The sequence below is a fragment of the Triplophysa dalaica genome, chromosome 1 (assembly GCF_015846415.1).
Source record: "Triplophysa dalaica isolate WHDGS20190420 chromosome 1, ASM1584641v1, whole genome shotgun sequence".
In the NCBI taxonomy this organism is placed as follows: domain Eukaryota; kingdom Metazoa; phylum Chordata; class Actinopteri; order Cypriniformes; family Nemacheilidae; genus Triplophysa; species Triplophysa dalaica.
In genome coordinates, this window is record NC_079542.1 from 24478418 (window position 1) to 24497732 (window position 19315).

A 19315-nucleotide genomic window follows, 5' to 3' on the forward strand; every position below is an offset into this window, starting at 1 on the left:
TTCTCGCAGAATGAACGGGACCATGTCCAGCACGTTCGGCGGGTCTTAAGTCGGTTACTTGAGAATCGCCTGTTCGCTAAGATGGAGAAGTGTGGGTTTCACACACGGTCGGTTCCGTTTCTGGGTTTTATCCTGTCGCCCGAGGGTATTCGGATGGACCCCAGTAAGGTAAAAGCAGTTGCTGATTGGCCTACCCCGGTTAATCCCAAGGCAGTCCAGCGATTCCTGGGGTTCGCCAATTTTTACAGACGGTTCATCCGGGGGTTTGGTCAGGTCGCTCTTCCATTGTCAGAGCTCACCTCCATGTTGAGGCCGTTCGTGTGGTCAGAGCGGGCTCAGACTGCGTTTGATAGACTTAAGGGTCTCTTTACGTCTGCGCCCATTCTGGTTAATCCCGACCCGTCTCGTCAGTTCATTGTGGAGGTCGATGCTTCTGAGGCGGGGGTAGGAGCGATCTTGTCCCAACGTTCCGCCCCGGACGACAAGATCCATCCCTGTGCCTTCTTCTCCCGCCGGCTCAATTCCTCGGAGCGGAATTACGATATCGGTAATGAGTTGTTAGCCGTGAAGCTTGCGTTGGAGGAGTGGCGTCACTGCTTGGAGGGGTCTAAGGTTCCCTTCTTGGTATGGACCGACCATAAGAACCTTGAATATATCCGTTCGGTTAAGCGTTTGAACTCTCGGCAGGCTCGCTGGGCTCTTTTTTTTGGGCGTTTTGATTTTGTCATCGCCTACCGGCCGGGGAGTAAAAATGGTAAGCCGGACGCACTTTCGCGTCAGTTCGAGGTCGAGGCTTCTTCCTCCCTCCCGGTGTCCGTTGTTTCCCCCGCTCGGGTGGTGGGGGCGGTCACTTGGAGGGTGGAATCCTTGGTTCGCAAAGCTCTTGTCAGCGTTACTCCCCCGGCTGGTGTTCCAGCACATCGGTTGTCTGTTCCTCAGGCGGTCCGTACCGACGTTCTCCAGTGGGGTCATTCCTCCAAACTAGCTTGTCACCCAGGAGTTGCTCGCACCTTGTCTCTTATTAAGCAATGGTTTTGGTGATCTTCCATGGCGCAGGATGCTCACGAGTTCGTCTCGGCATGCCCGGTCTGTGCGGGCCCACCCCTTCGAGACCCTGGTCCCACATTGCCTTGGACTTCGTCACGGGACTTCCTCCGTCCTGCGGCAATTCCGTGGTCCTCACTGTGGTGGACAGGTTCTCGAAGGCGGTACATTTTATTCCCCTCCCTAAACTTCCGTCTGCTAAAGTAACTGCTAGCATCGTCCTTAAGGACGTTTTCCGTATCCATGGCCTTCCCGTGGATGTGGTTTCTGACCGTGGCCCCATGTTTGTTTATAAGTTTTGGGCAGAGTTTTGTCGTCTCCTGGGGGCCACTGCCAGTTTATCCTCTGGTTACCATCCACAGTCTAATGGGCAGTCCGAACGGGCGAATCAAGATCTCGAGAGGGTCCTGCGTTGCGTTGCGTCTTCTGAGCCATTGTCTTGGAGTTCTAAGTTGACAATGGTCGAGTATGCTCACAACTCCCTTCCGGTTTCGTCTACGGGTTTGTCACCCTTCCAGTGCTGCCTAGGTTACCAACCCCCGTTATTTCCCTCCCAAGAGGCTGACGCCTCCGTTCCATCTGCTCAGGGCTTTGTTAATCGGTGCATTCGCACCTGGAGGATTGCTAGACGGGCTCTCATTCTTGCTCGTAGACGCTACCAAACATCAGCTAATCGCCGTCGCTCCAAGGCGCCCTCTTACGTGTGCGGTCAAAGGGTTTGGTTGTCTACATCTGACCTTCCCCTTCATGTCCCCGCACGTAAGCTGGGTCCCAAGTTTATCGGCCCTTTCCCTATCACAAAGATTGTTAATCCTGTGTCAGTTCGCCTCAAGTTGCCTCCCTCTCTTAAGCGTGTTCACCCCACTTTTCATGTGGCCAAGATCAAGCCTGTTGTTCGTTCCCCCCTTCAGCCCTCGACCTCTGCTCCAATACCTGGTAGACTGGGAGGGTTACGGTCCGGAGGAGAGATGCTGGATATCTGCTCGGGACATTTTGGACCGCTCTCTCATTGATCAGTTCCTCCGCTCTCGTGGGTAGGTTTTGGATGCCGTGAGGCATCTTTGGGGAGGAGGTTCTGTCAGGCTTTGCCTGTTGTTTTATTTTATTTTTGGGTTTTTTCTTATCTAGTTTGCTATGTTTTGTCTTTTGCCTTTGTCTCACGTCTGGTACCCCATTTAGGCTCTTAGTGTTGTTGATTACCCTCACCTGCTCCTCATTTGTGTTTCCCTCTATTTCAGCTCGTTTTGCCATGCTCTTCGTGTGGCGATGTAATTTGTTTGTACCATGTTTGCTCGTAGCGATTGTAGTTACTTTTGATCTATCCTTTCGTAGGAACGAGGCATCCCGTGAGCTGGTTTGGACTTAATTTTCCCTTACAGCTCTCTTTTGGTTCTCGTGTTCCTTTTGGATTTACGTTTGGATTATTCTCTCACGGAGTTTCGACTAGCGGAGTTTTCCAGTTTTACGGTCTGGTGTGCCCTGGCCACATTCTCTCTCACGGAGGTTACAGCCGGCCGTGGTTCCTATGTTTCTTGTCAGGAGTGCCCTGCCGATTTATTGTTTGTTGCTGTGTAACCTTGTGCAAATAAACTGTATTATCCTCACCTGCATCTGTGTCCTTCTGAGAACCGTGACAATTATATAGTTACATCAAGTCAGATTTATTTTTATAGCAATTAATTTGTATTGTATCAAAGCAGCTGTAGCCAAAAAACAAAACAAAAATAGAAACACAAAGAATAAATAAAGATGTAACCCGAGCAAAAAGTCTCGTTATTCATATCCAGAACATGATGCATGATGGGATATGCTTAGCCTTAATACTGCTCCGAAGCGATATTCAAGCTAGTGTGGGTTTAGTGTGCGTAAAGCACACTGCTCATTGACATTTTTAAGACATTGGACACTTGCGCTCTTCCTTCCTATCGCGTGCATGTGCTCTCAAGTGACTAAGACCGCAAGTGGGGGTATTTGGACGCAGCCTTATTGTTCAAACGACTCGATTTCTTCCGGTATTCATACCATATCAGCGAGCTTCCACTTCTCAGGCTGTTGTGATTGGTCGGTGTCCCTCTCAGTGCACGTGTATTCACGCATGTGCAAACGTCAATCTTTGTTAGAGATCACAATATTTTTTCCTACTATTACGAGGGAAATGACATCGGACCGAATAATGTCAGACCGGTTTTATTAATTGACACTAATATCAGAAGCGTTAGTATTGCCTTTTTCTATTAGACCCGAGTTGGATAATAAAACATGCCAGTTGACTAGGAGACAAGCATGGGACGTTTCATAGAAGTGTTTAAGAGGTATGCGCGCACACACACAATATCAGTGTATTGCACAGAACAGCTTTCACAGCCGATGTTAAAGTCATTGAAGCTGTTATTTGACCGTTGGTAATCTTTGAATGTGTGTAGCTGAATTCTTAGTCCCAGCTGTAGGACTGTGATGAAAGTGAAAGTAGTTTAGCGTGCAACTCAGTCAAATGTTTACGATCTCTCAAAACCAAACACTACTCCAGTGGCTCTTCCACTTCTCTAAGTAAGGTCTCAGCCCTTTTTTGGCGTATTCCTTTGGGCGGAGGTTATTAAAAGCACTCGAATAGTGACATCATGTACCTGGGAAGTAGAGGGCTGTAGTCCGATTCCAGCCGTTCTCTGTAGTCCTTGAAAAGCAATTTCTGTTAAAGACAATATCTCGCTTGGCACTGAGCTTTGAGCTCTATCATTTTGCAGGTATTGTTTATGCTCTAACAGCAACATTACACACTAACTCAAGGTTGTAAAATGTAATCGCAAGGAATGGGATCTTTAAATTTGTTTATATTTCGAATTATGGACATATTTATTGTTAATTGTCTTTGTCTCTCAGATGGTGTTTTGCATGTGAAAGCTGATTTGATGTTCACTATGAAGACTTCTAAGAGTTTGATAAAGCTAATATGAAAAGAGTTACCAAAACACAACAAATATCATTAAGGACATCACAAATGTAGCTCATAGACACCAAACATGATCTAAATATCATCTTTTGCGAAATGAGTTAATACAAATCTAATAATTCCAGTAGTTAAACAAACATTCATGGATACTTTGGGTTAATGTTTAAAACAGACATAACAACAAGAACATCAATACATGGAAATGTTATAAATGAATTTATGTACATTTCCATATAAATGCATTTAGGATTGTATGTCTGTCCCCAAAGTGAGTAAAGAGAGTTCAGCTCCCTACATTCCACTCAGTCATAAGATACTCTTATCTTGATGGATTGGTGTGAGTTGCTACAGTCACCAGTTTTGGCTGCAGTCGCGTTCTCACATTTATGTATTTTGTAAAAATAATTAATATACAATTTATTTTATATTAAATTAATTTGAATATTGATTTATAATCATATTTATAAATTAAATTAAATTAAATTAAATTAAATTAAATTAAATTAAATTAAATTAAATTAAATTAAATTAAATTAAATTAAATTAAATTAAATTAAATTAAATTAAATTAAATTAAAGGGGGGCACGGTGGCTTAGTGGTTAGCACGTTCGCCTCACACCTCCAGGGTTGGGGGTTCGATTCGCGCTTCCAACTTGTGTGTGTGGAGTTTGCATGTTCTCTCCGTGCCTCGGGGGTTTCCTCCGGGTACTCCGGTTTCCTCCCCTGGTCCAAAGACATGCATGGTAGGTTGATTGGCATCTCTGGAAAAATTGTCCATCCCTGTGCCTTCTTCTCCCGCCGGCTCAATTCCTCGGAGCGGAATTACGATATCGGTAATGAGTTGTTAGCCGTGAAGCTTGCGTTGGAGGAGTGGCGTCACTGCTTGGAGGGGGCTAAGGTTCCCTTCTTGGTATGGACCGACCATAAGAACCTTGAATATATCCGTTCGGTTAAGCGTTTGAACTCTCGGCAGGCTCGCTGGGCTCTTTTTTTTTCTGGAAAAAATTGTCCGTAGGGTGTGAGGGTGTGAGTGCGTGAGTGAGTGAATGAGTGAGTGAGTGTGTGTGCCCTGCGATGGGTTGGCACTCCATCCAGGGTGTATCCTGCCTTGATGCCCCATGACTCCTGAGATAGGCGCAGGCTCCCCGTGACCCGAGGTAGTTCGGATAAGCGGTGGAAAATGGAATGGAATGGAATGACTCATTGCTTTTATTAAACATCAACATTGGGATTGCAGCCTTGTACAATAGCAGATGTTTGTCATAGTATTTAGGAATAATTTATTAGTCATTGACAGAAAACCTATAAGCAAAAAATTGTGATTTAACAAAATTGAAGAGGTAAACACTAATCACTGAAAGAGTCCTATGATATCGTTCATTTTAGCTATATGTTATTGAAAGATATAAAAAATGATGAGCAGTGCTTTTATTTGACTGGTTCTTCAGTTATCAACATAAGGAACATACTAAAATCTTCTGTAAGTTTTTGATTGCTGCTGTGGGGGATTTCTTTGTGTTTGGAACTGCTGATGTTGTTGACTCTGACGGTGGCAGTGTAGCCCCTGTGCAAAGTTCCTCTCCAGCTGCAGTTGCTGTTGTTGCTTCTGCAGATGGTCATTTTGTCTTTGCAGATCTTGATATCTCTGGACCAGCTGTTTCAAGATCTCATTAAGATGCTTGTTCTCCTCATATACCTTCTTTGTATAGTCCATCAGGCAGTGAGATGCCTCCTTCGAAAAATGAAGGAAAATCTTAATCTCTCGCCTCTCTAATTCTTTTGTTTAGAAAGTGCCTGTAGATTCACTCACCCTGATGGCCGAGGTTCTGAGAGCTTGCAACCTGTCTCTGGCTTCCTGCTCATAATTCGTCTTCTTTTCAAGGAAGTGTGCTTTGAGAGCCACCACAGACTCTGAATGAAAACTTTGCATGACATTCAGGTCATTCTCCAACTCCGCTATACGACACATCTGCTGCTGTTGTAAAGTCTATGACACACATACAGGCACAAAAAGCACAGATACGCTTTATGGATTTGAACAAATTAAACAAATAATGAAATCCTCTACAGTCTGAAAGTACTGCCATAGTTTCTTTGCCGGTTTGCCATTTCAGAAATCAATGAGCTCTGAAAATGAAATTGAAAACATTGCCAAACTGGTTGTAGACTCCAACAGTATAAAAACATAAAAGAATAAGAGATAAAGCAACCTTTAGGTTCCTCAGGTCTGTGATTTCATCTTTTAGTAGAGCCAGTTCATTTTCTTTCTGCATGATTTCCATCTTCAACTCTGAAAATACAAAGAACAAACACATTTGCAATAAAAACATATTCACTAGGGCTAACAAACTGTACTCTGTAATTACGGGTTAATTTAAAACCTGTGGTTTGTGAATGATTTTGTTTGTAATATGTAATCTTACTGTTTATTATACAAAATGATCATCGAAATGTAATCACATCACTCATCTTTGGTATTAAAACACACTTGGCTAACCATTGGTCTGTTTCTCATGTTCATCCTGCATTTTCTGTTTCTGTATCCTCAGCTCCTCCAGCTCCTGGTGGCTATGATCACTCAGAGTCACTATAGCATTCTGTCTCTTTTCCGCTCTCTTAGACAGATATGAGATGTATTCTTCTGCAACGAGTGACAGAGGGATTGTAGTAATTAAAATTACGCCTGTAACACATTTGTTTAATCATTTTCTGAAGGGGTGGATTAGACATGGTTTTTATGAAGTGTTTCTTTGTAATACTTACACTTTCCATGCGAGTCTTGTCTGCCTCATTCTGTAGAAACTCGTTTTCTCTTCGCCTAGAGTTGTGTGTTAAATTGTCAAACACATTTTATAGGGGTGCTGCAATGATGTGTCATGCATTCTGACTTTTTTACAATGTTAAACGTTCTGTCTTCTCATGCTTAACATGGTCATATTGTCAAAAACGAGTTGAGCCGTATTAAGTAGTATTTCTGTGTTCAATACACTCCCCCAGCGATCGTACAGGTTTCGGAAAGATTTTTTCGAACATATAAAACTGTTATGTAAGAACATTTCTTCGACCCTTATTGGACAATTCTCCCAGAAAAGCACTCGGCACGCCCACGCGGCAGCATGGAGACCAGGAGAAGGAGGATAAGCAGACGTCACTTTCACTTGTGTGCAGGACAGAGACAGCATATGTTGGGGAAGTTCAGGTGTTTGTTTGTTCACTGCATTTGGGTGATGAATGTTATATAAACGGTGAATGTAACACTGGACTTGGAGATCGTTTGAACACAAAAATGTATAAAAGATTTGGAAAACCTCGAAAAATTAAGCTAGAAAATAGGCCCTTTAGATTTGTAAGGCTACTTATGTAAGGTAAAAATAGGCATGTACTTATGAAGTGTATTGAAGTAAAGGCTCTATGTTTTAAAACGTAGTTTTGTCCAAAGTAAAAATTTTCAGAAAAAAGTACAGACACTTGTGAGTATAAAATACTAAAGTACATTCAACAAGTGATCTACAAGTTGCTGAAAGGCATATTCTTGTAGTGACGTTCTTATGTGACGGTGCCATCAACAGAAGCCAATATATTACCAGTAGAGACCCACAATGACCATTTCCATCAAAACAAAAACATTTCCTAATAAATCAATATATTTTTTTAACGGTTTCTATTTATTTAACAGTGTAGGTATAATATTAAGATCAGACATCGAAATGTGTTTTTTAATGCTAAAATTCACTACAAAACCATTGCCCAGATTTTCCGTCTGGACTTGTTGCAGAAAGTCGTTTGCAGATTGAAGCAGTTAGTGTGATTCTATCTGAAACATTTAAAAACAAGTGTATGATGTCTAATTAAAAAAATCTGTTCAGATTTTATACGTCTTGTAGTGTATTCCAGCCATTAATTGTTTTATTCTTAAAACATTACAAAGGATACAATTGTTGAACCCTAGTCTTCAAAGAGTTTAGGTTGTAAGTAAGAGTCTCGTACCTGTGGGTTACACAAAGCATATAACATTATAAGCAGATAAGTTAATACTTAAAGTCTAAAGTCTTTGCATCCCCACGTACTCCTTCTGTAACAGCATCTCTCTCTCTGATTGATCCTGAGACTGTTCTGCGCTCTCAGCCGAGGCATCTACTTCCTGCTCGGCCTTTAGCTTTTTGTTCTTTTCCTTAGATGACATCCTGAAACCTGATAGACGAGACACATATATGCCTAACCCACTTATAACACGAGGAATATATCCCACACATTCACTAGTAATGAAAAGCCACCAGGTTCCCACTCGGTTTTGTATCTCTGTTACAAAACAGTTGCTCGCGCGGTGTAACCAAGACAACCAAGCATAACATTTGCTGTCGAAACTGAACGGATTTATTTAACAAGTGTGTATAAATATCTTTTCTAATTTATGAAGATTGTTTTGCACGTTTACAATAGCCGAGACATATTTAAGACTGAAAGACATTAAATAAAATTGGTTTTAATCTAATCATATGTGTTGACGTGACACACGCTGACCACTAGCAGACGTACGCTGCTGATCCAGCCATACAGTGATCGGCATAGAGCGAGCAGACAAAAGCATAAACGTCCTCGTACGACAGTTGGCAAATGTTTGATCATTATAAACAACGCGTATCTATCAAAATAAAATCAGAAATAAATCTCCAGGTATAAATGTGAGTAGAGGGTTCCGTTTATGAGCTCTGTGTGTGTTGGAGAAAAGGATGCTCGGTTGACGACTTCAGTCCGGATGAAGGAAGCGCGGAGAGACTGAAGCATTCGCATCCAGAGCAGCTCCGACGGACAATCACAGCGATGATGGAGGGGAGAGACGATTTTTTATGCGGGGTTGTTGAGGGTAAGTTGAGCGACACATTATTCATGGGGTTGCTTAAATACGAACAAGTAGGCTAAATGGGATTTATTGGTGAAACGTGAACATTGGTTAGAGACCGTTGCTTGCTACACTTATTTATTGAAAGCAAACCATCTTTATGGAAAGCAGGGATTTAGACAGTTTATAATTAGGCTTAAAATAATAATTTCTCATATATGGGCTAGGAGGGAAATTCATCTTATTACGCAGCCGCTGAGAATCCCAGGTATTTATTTCCATATATAAGCAGCTGGCCAGAAACCATACTTCATTAGACACAAACACACACTCTCACTCCTCTTTTCTCCCGGTGGACACACATGCTTATTGGCCAATTGATTCTGTTTGGAGCTCTGTGTCACATTGTTGGCTCAGTAGGCGTATCCCAGCTCTCCAGTGGAAATATCACCCTGCTGGATCCCAGTAGCTTTTTCTTACTGACCTACTTTCATCCATGCTTACATACTTAGTACCACACTGCATTAAACATAAGTGCTGTCATCAGAACATATGAACAGAGGTTTCAGGGGTATAAGACCATACTGATCATTATTACAGCAAACCAAGCTGGTGCATGAACTGTTTCGGCAGCCAGATAAACATAATGCAGCAAGATCCAACACTCAGATTGCTGCAGTCATATGCAATTGTACAATTTAATAGAAAGTGTTTATAAGCTGGGTTAATTTTTTTTAATCAAAGTACAGGTTAGCTTGAATTTACCCTAGTGAATGGTTACAATAAAATGTAAATGTGGATATGGATGTAACTTAGATGCCCTAGTTTATGAACGTGATACCATAATGTAATGAATGTGTTTTAATTTACTAATTATATTACTTTTATTTAAACTAAGCTTACAGAAAATTTTGCGATGTGTTACCACTATAAAAGAGACTGTTTAAAGTAAAAACACTTAAAGTTTGGATTTGGGTAGAAGACCAGTAGCTTGGATCATTATCGTTGAACAGCTTTACCACACAGCAACTAGGAAGGCGGTGGGCAGTGGGTGTATGAGCTAATTCAAGTAAAATCTCATGAGGATTTACTGTTCCATTTCTATTTACCATCATAACTGTTCCATTTCTATTTACCATCATAATTGGCAATCTCCAAAACTATCCTCTTGGCAATGTCCCTTGGCAGTACTGTATGATGGGTTCAGTGCTAAACCTATGATTCAAAAGCTGCCCCACTTCACTGGCTTTTTGAGTGGGTTGCAGAACAGAGGAGGTGGTGAAGACCAGGAATACTTTGCGATGGTTATTAACTCTTCCTTGTGCAAACAGAGAAAAAATACACTTATTTGGGGGTTTTATATGTGATATGTGTATATTCTATGCTTTAGGTTTCTATGGGAGACCCTGGTCAATGGAACAAAGGAAAGTACTCTTTCAGTGGTGAGTATTTGATCATTGATCACAGTTTCAAAGCACACATCTTTTTGAAACTTGGCTTACTAACGGAACACAAAAACCCATCACTTAAATATCACATTTGAGTCTTACATTATGTAATAGGGTCTGGATCAAGTTGATGCCAATAGTTATGGTGGTATCAGTGCAGTACAGTAAGGCTGCCCAGGGGGCGACATAGAGCAGCTGGCCTGTAGCAGAGGTGCAATAATGTGTGGTCAGAGAGACAAATGGCTTTTTATGACTAATGACATAACACTGGTGCCAGCATGAATCCACTGAACCACAGTTTAACTAATTTTCATACATTAGCTGTGCATATTTACGAAACCAGTGTTCAGGATGGCTTCAGTTTTCACTGGCGCTTCCTTTGTAAGCTTTCCATGGAAAATGTCAGTAACAGTTGCCGTTGTTGTTCAGTAATCACTTGAAATCTTTGTGCACTTATTTATATATTTGTGTTTTGGTTGTGATCAGTAACAGAGAAATAAAAGTGTGTGGGAAACCATCTGCACAGGAAGAGAGGAGAGAAACAAGGGAGCAACCTGCCCACACACATAGAGATAGAACTGGGCAATGGGCAAAACCAGTCCTGAATGGATGAATAGTGCAGGAGAAAGTGATGAGAAACTTCACATGCATCACTGACAGGAGATCTTGGCTTGTGCTGATGAGGTGAATGAGAGATAGATGGAAAAATCACGTTGAGAAAAGAATGATAGATTCTTCTATCATTATAGAAGAATGATAGATTCTGTCTTTGCATTAGGATTTAAAATGGCTTTGGGAGAGAGAGACTCAAATTGCGCTTGTACAGGATGTGTGCTTGTGCGCATCCAAGACTTTACCCTTTGGGGAGGTTCTCTAATATTTCAAACAAGCACTAACTCAGTGCTGGTCTATTTTGGGAGTCTTTTCTTGTGATAGGACACATACGTATAATTTACAAGTCTAAAGTGTCAAATGACTTCACACACTTTCTATTGTTAGCAAAGATGTAATTTTGGATTTAAAACTTGATTAGGATGCAAATGTTGGATCTCATATTTTCAGTCTGTCAAACATAATCTTGGAGATCATTTGTAAAAACGTATTTTGCACAAACCTAATCGGTTTTATCTCAGACGTAAGTTAAGGTTTACAGTGCCCCAAAAATGCCAACAAAACCAAATTCCATTAGTTGGTGGTCTTAGTTGTACTTAAAGTGATAGGTCACCCAAAAATGAAAATTCTGTCATATTTACCCTCTTGTCTTTTCAAACCTGTGTGACATTCTTCCTTCCGCAGAACACAAAATAAAATATTTTAAAGAAAGTTGGTAGACGAACAGCACTGGACCCTATTCACTTCTTTTGTATGGACACAAAACCATACAATGTGGTCCAATTAACTACATTTTTCAAAATATATTTTGTACCTGTAGAAGAAAGTCATACAGGTTTGAAAAGACATGATGACACAATCTTTGTTTTGGGGTGAACTATCACTTTAAGTTTGACCATGAAGTATGACAATTTACATTCTAAACCCTAACAGCTGCATGTTGTCTTTCCATGTGAACCAGACGTGTACACAGGAATTTTGCATCTTGACAATGATGCACATTTCATTCTCTCATATCGTTGCTTACGTGTTCAATTAAAGGCCATGATTACACCAGACATAGAAACGATTTACTCCTCTCAGATGGGTCTTATTTATAGATGTATACATCTTTCAGATCTTTTTTCTCTGCGGAGAAATCGACCATCTGCTGTTGGTAAAGCCTGACTAATTCTCTGCAGGAAATGTGACCCCTTATATTATTAATGGTACATGATAGTGCAAGGATCAATGGATACCTCGGTTTTCACTTCTCTCGTGCTGTCTTAAGACAGCAATTTTTTCAGAACTTGATGGAACAGCCATTATGGATTGTGAAATAGTGTTTTCTGCTTATTTGTTCACTTTCTCTCTTGTTACTTCCATCAGGATGCACAGATGGGGTTTGAACACATATCTGTATGGTCCAAAAGATGACCTGAAGCACAGGTTACTGTGGAGGGAGGTTTATTCTACAGAGGAAGAGGGTACGAAATAGTATAAAAAAAGACATACCACATTACATTTACATCGTATTGGATCTCCAAATTTCTGTCTATTACAGAATATAAAACACTGTTATTTTACTTCTATAACAGTTCTTTTTTAAAGAACACTTAATAGTGTTACACTTTAGCACATGTATTATGGAAATAGAATCCATTATTGTTGCTATGCTTCACATTAAATTTTTTAGATGTCTTCTAATTGTGGCCACAGCAGAAGTGGCTAGATCCATTTGAAACTGGCCTTGTTACATTATTAATATGAACATCTCTCAAATCTAGAGAACATCATTTGAGTAATTAAATAAAAGAAATGAACATTTTGAGAGTATGATATATAGTTATATTTGCCAAGACCAGCTATTACTGTAAGAGGCAGAAGTCTCTATGATTTCATTCTTCTGCTTTGTTCAGCTCAGTTGAAAGCTCTGATTGGTGAAGCCGAATCAAGGGGTCTGAGGTTTGTATACGCTATCTCTCCTGGTCAGGACATCGTCTTCTCAAGTTCTTGTGACCTCACGCTGCTTAAACGCAAACTCAGTCAGGTGTGAAAACTCGCTCCAAACCTAATCTTGCATTTACCTGTCTCACACTGTACTGTTTTGACTATGAAGTTCTTGAATGCTTGTGTGTTTTACCACTAGGTGGCAGAACTGGGCTGTCATGCTTTTGCCCTCTTATTTGACGATATTGATCACTCCATGTGCCAGGCCGACACAGAAGCCTTTTCCTCATTTGCAAACGCCCAGGTCACTGTTGCAAATGAGATCTTCCGTTTCCTGGGGAATCCACCTGTCTTCCTATTCTGTCCCACTGGTAAGCTCATGCATACACATTTTTAGACTTGTCGTAGTTCATTCAATTATTTATACCTGTAATCTAAAACAAGGCTTTTACTTACAATTTTCTCTTTCTATTCCCTATATTACAGTGGTTTTATCTTTGTTATTTTCCATCTAGAGTACTGTAGTTCTCTGTGCACTCCTAGTGTGTCAAAGTCTCCATACCTTTTGACAATTGGGGAAGACCTGCTTCCCGGCATCTCCATAATCTGGACGGGTGAGAGACATTTGTTTAGCATTCTTTAAAAATGCACAATCAGTGTAATTTAATGTAACACATAACCACATAATCTGTATAAAAATCTATGAACTGTTTCTAGGGGACATACTGACATTCACATGTTTGATCATCACTCTCTTATAGGAAAGAAGGTGATATCACGGGACTTGTGTGCTGATTCCCTAGCAGAGGTCCAGTCTGTCATTCGACGGCCACCCATCATTTGGGACAACCTCCATGCCAATGATTATGACTCAAGACGTGTCTTCCTGGGGCCCTTTAAAGGTCGGCCCCCCGGACTCAGGGCTCATCTGAGGGGTCTGCTGCTAAATCCAAACTGCGAGTTTGAAGCCAACTTCATCCCTCTACACACCCTGGGCAGCTGGAATAAAGAAGGGAAAGAAGAGAGGAAAGGTGGGTGTGAAGAAGGATGGCATTAACAAATAAAGCTAGATATGAACCGGAACTTTAGGCATAACATTATAGATAGTGGCTAGGATGGGCCAAAATCTATTGTTGCTGACCCATCATGAACTCTGTAGGTGATGAAGAGGGTTACGGTGTGGAAAGAGCGCTGTCAGTTGCCCTACAAGACTGGATGAAGGAACTCTCCCTTCCTCTTCATCCTGGTACAGCTTCCACCTGCATGCACCCTGGCAAACAACTGACATACTGTCAGATATATCATTATTTAAAGTTCAACGACAAATAAAAAAATCTGTTATCATTTATTAACTCTAATGTCAAAACCTCTATAGGAATATTTCTTTTGTAAAACATGTAATTTACAAAATGTATTTTTTGTTGTAATGCAAAATCTGTAGAAATGCATCATCTTCCTTTAGGACGGCAGGTGAGGTCAACAGACCCGAAGCCTTCATTGTCCTCTGTTAAATCAAAGTCCTCCGATAGCTCAGACAATCAACATGAAGCCAAGCCCAAAACTTCCATAACCTCTTCCCGGAGCTCAGGGGCACTTGCTAGCGATGAGATCCCAGCTGACCCTGTTACGGACCAGGATCTGGAAGCTGGGGAGAACCAGTTCTCCAGGAGCTCCAGCCATGAAAAAAACTCTAGAAGGGGATTGTGTTCTGGAAGGGCTCCTCTAAGCGAGGCCCAAATCAGGTTGTTGGTAGGGCTTTATTATCTACCGCATGAACATGGCCCACCCGCTCAGAGTCTTCTGCAGGACCTCACGTGGCTCAAAGCCAACTGTCACTATGTCAGCGTCAACGGAAAGAAGACCCCACAGCAGAAGGTGATTAATGCTGTTAATCAGCATCTAAATACATTCTGCCAGCTAAGGAATCATGTGTCATTTTCTATCGAAGTGGAAACTATTGAATTCAGTTTTCAATAGTTTATTATTTAATAAAGTTCTAAATAGTGTTGCTAATATAACTCTCTCTTTCAGGCAGAGGAATGGCGAGGCCGTGCGGGCCGTTTCCTGGCTGCGTGTGATGATGTTGCATTACTACACAGTGCTATGGTAAACAGTATCAATAGAGCTGTTCTCTATGACCTTTACCCTTACATCTGGGACCTCAGAAACACCCTGCTGGTGGCCAAGGCTTTCATATGCTGTCTAGGTGAGAGATCAGACAATATCATCTTTATTATCATTTTAGGGTTAAATATAGATTTACGACTGGGGATTGTATAACAATAGTATAACCCATCATTTTCCTCAGATTTTAGTGATCGGTCATGGGTGGGGTTGCTGCTATGATTATTTGATAGTGATATTGTTACAACACCAGCAAATTCCATGATCTAGCGACATGATCTACATTTATGTTGTGCACTTTATGTGCAACTGCTAAAATCTTCCTACCTAATCTCCAGTTTGTATTTGTTTTGATAGAGGGTCGTATAATGAGTGAAAGTTCTCAACTTGGCTACTGGAAGAACTGCTTCCACTGTGAGTAAAGCTTGCAGTGCTATACATTCATCTATACACTGTAGCAGATTCTCATGAATCTGACTTTAAATTAATCGTTTTGCCTTCATAAGCATCACTGAATGTTTCTTTCCATTGTAATAGTTGTGTATGAGTCTCTTGATTGTCCTCAATGTAAAAGATGAATCTCAACATCATACAGTTACTGCTGGACATGAGTCAAATATACAGAAATGCTGGAAAAGCAAAGACTCTGGAGGACCTGGATGATTTTTCTGATGATCAGTGGACAGTTTAATGACTCAGGACAAACAAGAAACCCTTAAACAACTATGGCAAAACATAAAAACTGTCAGTGATTGTTCAGGTAACATCATAGAATATTAAGAATCAGGGGGATATAAACCTTTGACCTGTTATTTTTAGAAATTATTTTTAAATGGTGTGTACTTTATATTAACCTTTCTTTCGTGAAATAACTTGTCCAGAGCAGTACTAAATTAACAATAAACCTTAATTTCCTTTATTTTTCCCAAATTTTCAGCATTTTCCAAAATCTGCAAGGGGGTGTAAACTTTTGACCTCAACTGTAGGTTTTTAACGTAAAAATTCTTAGATTTATCTCATTTTGTGGCGAATTTACTGATTCCTTCAGTTGAGTGACACTTTTGGATTTTGGGATTGTTCACAGGGTGTGGAGCCTCCTCAGGGGCGGAGCTACTTGGCATGGAGGCAGAACCATGGGTTTTTAAAGGAGGACTATCTGGAGAAGTGCAGGTGGGAATGTTTTTAGGGCTCATTTTATTATTTAAGATTTTAATTAAATAACGTTTTTTGTTGATTAAGAGTCATAGTTCAACATATTTAGTGTAGTTAATTTTTATTTCTCTCTTTATCTGCCTTCTTTTCTCTGTTCATTCTGATATGTATCAGATGCTTCTGCCTGTGGGGACCAGCAGTGAGTTATTTAGTCACCCTCCTCCTCTTTTTCCTACCTGTCGACTTTACAACATACGGCCTTTTCAGCAGAAAGACAAGGTTACACTGGATACTTAACCCCCATCTGACTGTTTGTTTATGCACTTAAAGAAATTGTTCACCCAAAAATGAAAATTCTGTCATCATTTACTCACCCTCAGATTGTTCAAAATCTGTATAATTTTTTTTGTCAAAACACAAAGGAAGATATTTGGAAGAATGTCAGTAATCGGGCAGATCCAATTGACTCCCATAGTATTTATTTCCCTACTATGGCAGTAAATAGGGGGCGAGATCTGCTCGGGTAGATCTTTCCAACTGAGACATTCTTCCCAAATACCTTTCTTTGTGTTTAGCAGAACAAAGAAATGTAAACAGGTTTGGAACAATCTGAGTGGAACGGGTGAGAAAATGAGAATAACATTTTTATTTGTGCGTGAACTATCCCTTAAAGACACTCATGGTTGTGTTTTTAAACATCTTTAGGTGGAGCTGTACCGAATGGTACATCAGTTGTACCAAAGGGGTAGAGGGAGCCAGGATGCTACCATCTCCCATCCAGACTTTATTGGGGATAGGTAAGCGCGGTTCTCACTCAAGCTTATTGCTTCTGTCCTTCTAAAATAACTCAATATTTCGTGATTTTCGTGATAAATCTTTATTATTAGTCACCCTTTATAAAAAGTATTCAACTTTGAAAACACATTATTTAATAAAAAAAATCTATATCAGTTCTAGTTTTAAAGGGATAACGTTAGTTCACCCAAAAAGGAAAATTCTTTCATCATTTTTCCATCATTGTATTCAAAACCTGTATGCGACACTTTCCTCTGCGTAATTCTGAAGTCAATCTTGGATTCAGACATATTTGCGCTGCTGTTGTTATTTTAAAGCGATATTATTAGCATTACCAACACCTATATACTGTAACATTTCCTAAAGAATGTCTTCTGTGAACAAGCCAAGCAACAAACTACCCTATGTCTATTTAAGTCAATGAAAATTCCCAGGCTTTCTCTGGTTCTCAGAACACAGATATTAAGGTACAGGTATGTGTGGTTGTGTTTCAGGTGTCTGGGTGCGTCTCTGGCATTGTGCCCAGAGTACAGCTTAGTCTTGGAAGATGAACTGGGTGTGTGTGGGTGTGCTGTGGGTATTCTGGACGTGCGTTTTTTTGCCAAACGATGCCAGGCAACCTGGCTGCCTGCTATGAGGGACAAATATCCATCACTACCCCATGGACATGCTGCAACACAGGTCAGAAATATAAATAAACAACAAACACACCTAAACTAAAGTACATTTCAAATGGTGCAATAGTATATCATCCTCAAAATATAACAGTGTAAACAACCCCATGTACCTTAAGGAGGCGCTGCTGTATTTCCATGAAGAACAGGACTACCCAGACTCCCAGCTGTATCATTTCCCATCTCAGCTCAGGCTTGAGGCTCTTCCTGAACTGGTGGACTGCAGCATCAGTCGTAGCCTCATCACGGCTCTGCTGATAGCCCTCAAAGCTAACGGTGAGTCGGGGAGGATTGACGTTTGTCATCAGCTTCATTAGCACTGATTTATCACAACGTGTTTATCCATCTTCCTCAGGTTCGCAGGGTGTATTTTGCGAGGTCCAGCCTACAGATGGCTCACGAATAGAATTTTTGACAAAGCTTGGATTTCTGGAGATCCTTCGTGGGGAAGCACGTTCCAGAGAAGGGGTAGTTTTGGGGAGGCTGTTGTAATTGAACACCAAAACAAACAGGAGGAATTATCAAATTTGAGATGAACATTAGTATGTCTAGACCTTGAGCCAGGGTTCAAGTTGCATCAAGTGGCTAAAGATATAGAATGTGTAGAATTGTATTAGGGTCTATTCAAAAATCCATACTCTTGGCACAAAAAACATGCATGGCAAGATTTTTAACATGAGCCAATGCTGTCAGTCTCTATTAACTCATTCACACAAATTCTGAAATATGGTGATGAGCTGATCTATCTTTTTCGGGGTTCATTTTTATTTTAAAGCAGTAAAAATGTTTAGAGAATACGAAAAACCGGCATTGAGTGTGAATTTATCTTTGATACTTTTGTGTTGCGTAGACTTGGTATCAACAGGGCTTTGGGCTTCATGGCTATAGTTCTTATTATGATGAAACAATAGGATAAAATGAGAGCTAAAGAGTCATTACTTGTTTACAGCTTTTTCTTCACTAATCAAAACTAAAAGGGAACCCCATCTGTTGCTTTCTCTGCACATCTGAAGCTCCTGTTGGTTTACGTAAATCTTTGGCTCATTGGGAAGAATAATGTTTTTATCTATAATGTCTATATGCTGTGTGGATGTAGGGGAGCACAATGTATCTCTTTTGTATTCAGCATGCACACAATCTTTCCTCCAGCCAGTCATGGACAGCCTCAGGAAATTTATAAAACAGATGGAGACTTCACAGACACATAAAAATGCTCCACCAGTGCATCGTAAGGCCCTTGACCTTAATCACTCATACAAGAATAATGAACCAGGGTGAATCTTGTAGGGTTTTTAAACACAACTCATCTAGGTGGCAACATTATTAGATCTATCCCCAATTCTTTAATACACACATGCACTAATCATATGCCCGTCTGTACACTTATATGCCTTTCAAATTCTTACCAACAGCCTTCTTTAAAAAAACACAATACATTTTGCCGTTGTTAGGTATTGTTTAATGACGTTTGTATACTCATTATAAATGATCTTTTGATTTTGCATGTTAATTTATTTCAACTTTTTTTAAAGACTATCATTATTGTATAATGAAACATGTTTACAGCATTAAAATGTTTTCTTTCCCGCAAACACTTTCTGCGTGTGTATGGATGTGCACAGCACTATATAAAACTTATAAAATATTAAACTCACTATGTGTAGCATCAATTTTTTTAACGTGTATCATGTAAAAACAAGTTTCACAGTGGTACTTTTTCGACATTACCCTATGCATCAATGCATTCTT

General features: G+C 40.5%; 2 protein-coding genes across 4 annotated transcripts; one reads left to right on the forward strand and one right to left on the reverse strand.

Moving 5' to 3' along the window:
• Positions 1–5183: 5183 nt before the first annotated feature.
• On the reverse strand, positions 5184–8317 carry ccdc166 (coiled-coil domain containing 166). The gene is made up of 7 exons (XM_056754594.1): positions 8060–8317; positions 7926–7979; positions 6752–6810; positions 6490–6630; positions 6203–6282; positions 5803–5979; positions 5184–5724 (listed from the first exon to the last, which is right to left on the reverse strand). Exons 1-7 carry the CDS (start codon positions 8173–8175, stop codon positions 5461–5463), a joined length of 891 nt encoding a protein of 296 aa, XP_056610572.1. The 5' UTR covers positions 8176–8317; the 3' UTR covers positions 5184–5460.
• Positions 8318–8454: 137 nt separating this feature from the next.
• si:dkey-183c6.8 (protein O-GlcNAcase) lies at positions 8455–19220 on the forward strand. Of its 3 annotated transcripts, none has more exons than XM_056754560.1 (18): positions 8455–8856; positions 10223–10274; positions 10767–10964; positions 12261–12358; positions 12791–12921; positions 13021–13192; positions 13337–13435; positions 13583–13852; positions 13981–14067; positions 14284–14696; positions 14853–15027; positions 15303–15359; positions 16030–16115; positions 16272–16376; positions 16803–16894; positions 17387–17573; positions 17686–17842; positions 17922–19220. In XM_056754560.1, exons 3-18 carry the CDS (start codon positions 10912–10914, stop codon positions 18056–18058), a joined length of 2319 nt encoding a protein of 772 aa, XP_056610538.1. In that variant the 5' UTR covers positions 8455–8856; positions 10223–10274; positions 10767–10911; the 3' UTR covers positions 18059–19220. The 3 variants fall into 3 exon arrangements, with proteins under 3 accessions (XP_056610538.1, XP_056610547.1, XP_056610528.1); XM_056754569.1 differs by having other exon boundaries at positions 10807–10964; XM_056754550.1 differs by lacking the exon at positions 10767–10964.
• The last annotated feature ends 95 nt before the right edge of the window (positions 19221–19315 follow it).